This window comes from Etheostoma cragini, chromosome 3, assembly GCF_013103735.1.
Source record: "Etheostoma cragini isolate CJK2018 chromosome 3, CSU_Ecrag_1.0, whole genome shotgun sequence".
Taxonomy (NCBI): Eukaryota; Metazoa; Chordata; class Actinopteri; order Perciformes; family Percidae; genus Etheostoma; species Etheostoma cragini.
Window position 1 is genome coordinate 14,576,425 of NC_048409.1, and position 6,333 is coordinate 14,582,757.

The 6,333-nt window shown below is 40.6% G+C and overlaps 1 protein-coding gene across 1 annotated transcript; it reads right to left on the reverse strand.

The window, feature by feature from the left end:
* Positions 1–80: 80 nt before the first annotated feature.
* aipl1 (aryl hydrocarbon receptor interacting protein-like 1) lies at positions 81–5,305 on the reverse strand. Its single transcript, XM_034867884.1, has 6 exons — positions 5,032–5,305; positions 3,973–4,152; positions 2,609–2,797; positions 2,334–2,510; positions 2,101–2,242; positions 81–1,694 (listed from the first exon to the last, which is right to left on the reverse strand). The coding sequence occupies exons 1-6, from the start codon at positions 5,134–5,136 to the stop codon at positions 1,495–1,497; spliced, it is 993 nt and encodes a 330-aa protein (XP_034723775.1). The 5' UTR covers positions 5,137–5,305; the 3' UTR covers positions 81–1,494.
* Positions 5,306–6,333: the final 1,028 nt, after the last annotated feature.

Here is a 6,333-nt window from a genome sequence, read left to right on the forward strand (position 1 = left end):
ATTAGTCATAAACTCCCTGTTTTGTTCCCTTGTCTCTTTTTAAGATGACAAACAGAAAGAAGGGAAGGAGATAAGCACGATAAAACCCAGGATATGTATTTTTATGAGCCCCTAGACTCTTCATGAAAATGAGAACGCTGACAGGACAGGCTCAGGATGACTTCCAACAGGGTTTAGGTTGAGATAGAGGCATAATTGTGGTCAGAGTGCCACCTTGTGGAAGGCCAGTGTGCTTCCAAGACTTGGAGAAGAAACTTTGTTTTCCTTTTATTTGATATGATTAGTGACTTCTTATAACACTTAAGAAATAACATAGCCACTACTTCAATTATTCAACATTGTTTAGGGAAATAGTGGCAGAGTGTGACATGACCTTTGATGGTTCTGCACATAACATCTGTTGTGGGGTCATATTAGAACACAGAAATCCAAAAATACTGTTCTAACAATTTATTAGCAATCAATCACCATCATGGATTTGTTTTCTTTACATGATGAGGAAATATTTCAAATAAGAAAAGTAACAATAGAATAGTTTAAATATTTTGGGATAAACACTTATTTGCAAACTTTCCGAGAGTTTGATAAGAAGTACTCTCATGTTTGTCTAGTAAATTCGTAACTAGCGGCAAGCAGCTGGCTAGCTTATCTTAGCAAAAACAATGGGAAAGAGTAAGCCAGGCAAAAGTGAAAGTGATAAAATAACCTACCATCAATTCTAAAGCTCACGTTTTAATGGAGTTAAACTGAGCAAAGCTAGTTGTTTCCAGTCTTTATTATGTAATATACGGTATACTTTATTAGTAGTGTAAATTACACTTGTTGTTATTACACAATCATGCTCAGTACCTATAAATGCATTAAATGGAGAAATGTCAGAGTGAGGGGGCTGCCCATGGGAAGGTGCCCCTAGCAGTTGGGGGTTTGGTGCCTTGCTCAAGAGCATTTGGATGGAGGAGGTGAACTGGCATCTCTCCAGTCATACTTCACCACTATACTTTGGTCCATATGGGTATTGAACCAGCGACCCTCCGGTTCCCAACCTAATTCCCTACTGACTAAGCTACTACCACCCTGATATAAGCTTGGCTGCTACCTCCAGCTTCATACGTAGTATTCTCACTTAAATCACTTAATATACTCTTAATCTTGGTATTTAGGTACATCTCAATGCCTTACTCAACAGGGGAAGATAATATAAATGCAATACAAACATTCAAGTCAAACATTTAAACAAATCCATGAAACATCCAACAGTTTTAGTGAGAGTACAATGGTGAAAAATCCTTAATTTACTAGGTTGTTTCACTCATGGTTGGGATGAAAAGGAAAGAGGGAAGCTGAAAGGGAGTGGCTTATATAACATCCTAATTTCAGGGATTCCTTCAGGATTTTTGTTTTTTTTTAGCAGTGGGAGCAGTGATTTAATCACTTTACTCTTCTTTAGCCCCCCGTCTTCATTGATGCTCCAACCTCTGCTGCAGTTTTTCCTGGTCAAAACATGCCTTTGTACTTGATCTTGTCCTCCTGGTTCTTTTCTTCCATGCGCATGTTAAGCACAGCCAGCTCTCTCTTGATGGCCTTCTTCATGCCCGGGTCCAGGTCCAGCACCCTGCTGAAGTCCTGCCGAGCCTCCGCCTCGTTCCACACTTCCGCGTGGGCCTTCCCTCGCAGGTAGAAGGCCTTCATTGCACCTGGAGGACAAATGCAGATCATATTGGACAGCAGCATCCTCTATCGTCTTTTACGTCTTCGATAGATTCCCTTGTGCTGTCTAGTAACACATAATGCACATGCATAGACGGTGCAGGCTAAAGTAAAGGCACTGAAACCTTAACAGAGTCCGACTTTTACAGACGTGATTCATACATTTATAGCCACCATTTAAAATAATAAATAATTGCATACATGAACAGAAAAAAACATACCCAGCTTGTTAAAGGCTGTCAGGCTGTAATGTTTATACAGCATGCCAGACTTTCACTCTCACAATAAATTAACAGGCTGAAATGTGGTAATCTACTTCTTTAAAAATGTCTACATAAATCCCCACTCCACCATCGCGGAGTCACACACCATCAGTCTCTGTCAGTGCCAAACCTGGGTGCTGGTTGATGATGTCGGTAGTGTGCTCAATGACTTCGTAGTATTCTTCTATGCGCAGTAGACATTGGCAGTAGTTGAGCGTTAAAGTGTTGGCCATCTTCTCCAGCTTCAGCCATGGGGTCTCCCATGCTTTCTCCTAAGAGGAAAGTAGTTCAGATCCATGTCTATGTATGCATACATGGTTTATAGAAGCGTTTTTTTTTTTTTTTTGGACCGCATTTGATCACCTTTGTCTGAACATTCTTGATGCAGATGATGGCCTCCTTGTACTTTTGGGTGGCCTGTTCATAGTGACCTTGTTTGTAGAGCTTGTTCCCGTGGCCGTGCAGCACAGGGACCACTTTCAGCCTCTCTTCATCACTCAAAGCCCATGTGTCCCTGTTGTACTCACTGGGCTGCTGCACCTGTCAATCACATGCACGCAAACATACAATGTTTTTTTTCTCACTCTGGAAGCTTCTTTTTGACACACATTTGTATGGCTGTCTTTGTCCTTTCTCACCCTGAGCAGCTCCAGGACAAAGTAGAGGGGTTTTGGTTCCTTCATCAGCTCATCCAGGTCGTCGTAGCCAAGGCTGTGGTAGGCGAACATGTTGGCCATACCACATGTATGGATGTGCCAGTCAACTGGGTCTTTGCCCTCTGCAATGCGCCTCATACTCTTGGACACAAGTGGATAAATGCCAGTGTGCTGCAGAGAAGAGACAATCACAAAAATCTGAATTTAAAAGGGAATTAGACTGAAAGTGGCTTACACTTTCATATTCTGTCTTATGCATGGACTTGTTTAAACAAGAGTAAGATGGTGAAATAGGCGAGACCGTATTCCTCATAGTGCACATACACTACACAGGAGATCTGATTTTACATTAACCTGATTAAAGATGGATTGTAATTCAAATGAGTTGTTTCACATGATCTCCAGTGTATCTCCTCTATCCAACATGACAATGAAGTTTGCCCTCCATTGGATGGGAAGGGTACTGCACAATGCATCCAGTGAAGTGTGTGGTGCAGTATGTAATCCAGAGTGGAGTGAATAAATGCTCTAAGCCCCATCAATTCTAATCAGAGTGGAGGCGAGTCAGGGGTGCTGATTCAGCAGGAATCGGAGCCGATTAAGGTAAAGTGAGGCTGCTGCAGATTAACGACAGTATACCTCAACCCATCTGTCTCTGACACACACACACATACACATACACACACACACCAGAAAGACAAAACGAATTATAATTAGAAAAATTATATATCAGATAAGCTACCCATACATACATGTCCAAAGGAAGTATGTTTGTCTCTGATATGGGGGGATACAGTACATATATGAAGGACATCTTTCATCACAGGAAGATGTCACAGAAGAAAGTCACAAAAATGGAGGAACTTCAAAGTGAAACTAAACTGAAAGTGAATCAGATGTCCCAGAGGCAGTGCTCTTAATACATGAATGTTTGTGATAAAACTTATTATTATTATTATTATGTAAATGTGTCTACTTCAGGTAGCATGTTGATGTAGTTTGGAAAAAGTTGTGAGCACCCCAGTCGGATCTGTTAGCCCTCTGCAGCTTAAGATTAATGCATTTATTATCTGCTTACTCCTGTGTTCATTTTCTATTCTATGCACAGTGGGGTGCAATATCTGTATGTGCTTTATGTTTAGACTTTACATGAATATAAGTGGAGCACTTGGCCTACTGTGTTCTGCTGTTGCCTGTTATTGAAAAGTAGAGTCTATAAGGTCCACATAGTGACGTCATTCTGCATAAAGTTAACAGTGCAACAATGATGCACTGCTTAAAAACAAGCAGCAATGAAAACAAGGCATCTTTTTTTATTTTTTATTTTTTATTTTTTATGCACTCACAGTGGTGTCACACCAGAATTCAGCCACCTCACCGATCCTCAAAGAGGACAACAGGGTCTCCCAGATGTCCAGCTTAAACATGTTGCCGATCACTATCTCCATGGGCGTCCCCGTCACTTTGCTGTCATCTATCACTGTACGTTCATCATCACACAACTGGGTGCGGAAGTGAAATGTCACCTGGAGTAGAGACATGAATTATGTCAGCTTTAAAATGAATGAGGACCCTTTCGTGCAACATAAGGCAGCTAAAGTTAGTATCAATAAGACCAAATAGTGCCTGAAATGCACATCATCACAAATTCAATCAAATGTACATTAAGAAGGCATGTTGTGTTACAATAGGGGACTAAACACAATGGAGTCTCAACAAAAATGTTATGTCACATCTTCACACAGCTCAGTTATTCAACAAGGCCGACAAACAGGAGGAAGGACAGATATGGCAAGGTTGCATGGTTGGATAACATCCAAGGAAAGTGAAACCTGTTGTTTCATGAGCTTCCCTCATATTTCATGAGAACAGTGCCCTCGTTCAGTATACAATACCAGTACGCCAGGACTGATTTTATAAACCTCGGATGATGTCAAATGCCTGTAGTGACTCATCAAAATAGACAATTTAGACAACAAAATAAAGCCTCAATTTGGACATTCTTTAATTTGTTGGTATGCTTTGCAACCAGTCTGGAAAAACAGTTTTGTCTGCATGCTCATATGATTCTGTGCATGGTGTGATAACTAGGTTGGATGTTAACTTCAATTAGCACTTATAATTAGATTTTGAACATTTAAAACTAGCATTGTGAGACATATTTTCAATAATTCAATCATTTGTCTTAAAAGAAATGCCAAACATTGCTGCTATTTTTTCCTGAACAAAGATTTCATTGTATTTATTTACTGCACAGTAAATGGACTGTATAGTGTAATAGCTGTGGACTCACACAACTTAGTCTATAATGGATGAGACCTTAGTTGGATAACAGTCCAAAAAGTGAAAATAAAGTAAATTTATTTATCAGAAATTGTAAATTAAGTACTGAAGGCCAACAATACCTTTGCCCCAGTGATGAGTTTTGGGATGTCCCCGGTTCCTCCATGCAGGATGGTTTTCTTGATTCCCTCCAAGCCCAGCAGCATCGTATCCTGCATATCCGACATCTTTTTTGTGTTTCTTGATATGTATCGCCTTATATTACCATGCAAATGTATTTACATATCTTATGACTAATTCTGTGTGTGTCACAAAGATATATGTGGGGTACAAGACGGGTAAAGGGTATGAATGACTAGGAGGTGTTGTTCTTGGTGGATTACTTTAGGTAGGGATAATGAGATTAGAAACGTCTCCTCCTCTCCTTATGCATCATCATCTGTGGGCCATCATCAGCACTTTCTCTGAATGCTGTCAGACCCTAGAAATATCCAGAAAAGAGGAGAAAACGAGTCAGCATTTAGTTGTGTGTGTGTGTGTGTGTGTGTGTGTGTGTGTGTGTGTGTGTGTGTAAAAAAAAAAAATAGGTCTGTGAGAGTAAGACATGGTTTCCATTCCACAGGAAATTTCCTGGATTTATATGGATGTGGTGATCTGAACAATGCCTAGCATACTGAGAAATGGTGGAGCGGACAATTACTGTATGGACTCGTTGACCTTGTCTGTTAAACATCTGGCTCCGATCGTGTGTGTGTGTGTGTGTGTGTGTGTGTGTGTGTGTTTGTGTGTGTGAGAGATCCAAGGCTCCTGTAGCTTTTGCTAAGAAAGTCTGCAAGCAGTTTGAGGGGCCAATTATCCTAAAACATTACACAATGTTAATGCTTTATTCCGTACTAATTGCACAAATAGAAAACCCATAACTGCACCTTGGCAGTGCTCATAATTGTATAACTTTACAGCTTTGTGTTTCCTCTGTGGAGCAACATGGAGGACTAGGGTTTTCACCATGTAGTTTCAGGTGAAGTTGCAGGCTTATCTCTATTCAAATAAGACCTCCATTGGACTGCTGCAACATAGAGTACTATCAAGTTTGCCTTTTTTTTTTTACTGATGTGACAGACAGGATTGGGCAACAGTTCTGGGTACTTGGCAGCTCTCAGGTTACAGGCAATGAGCAGATTCTACGCTCTCTTGTGGAAGAGGTCGGTAGTGCAGCAGGAGGGGGTCCTCTTGTTGATCATATTGGTTCTAAATTTGGAAGTGTTGCTAACGTGGACATGTGAAGCCCCTTTGAGACCTTTATACTGTATGGAATACTGAGCTACACAAATAAACTTTATTTTATTTGATAATTCATCTATAACAGTCGCAAACACCAATTTTAACCTTGGCAGAGGTGGTAGCAGGTTGAGGTGGTGGCTTCA

Excerpts from the sequence above, each read along its gene's own strand:
- aipl1 (XM_034867884.1), bottom strand. The coding sequence starts at position 5,136 with ATGTCGGATATGCAGGATACGATGCTGCTGGGCTTGGAGGGAATCAAG. Across the intron at positions 4,153-5,031 it reads AACTCATCACTGGGGCAAAG|GTGACATTTCACTTCCGCAC; the intron begins GTATTGTTGGCC and ends TCTCTACTCCAG. Across the intron at positions 1,695-2,100 it reads CATCATCAACCAGCACCCAG|GTGCAATGAAGGCCTTCTAC; the intron begins GTTTGGCACTGA and ends TTTGTCCTCCAG.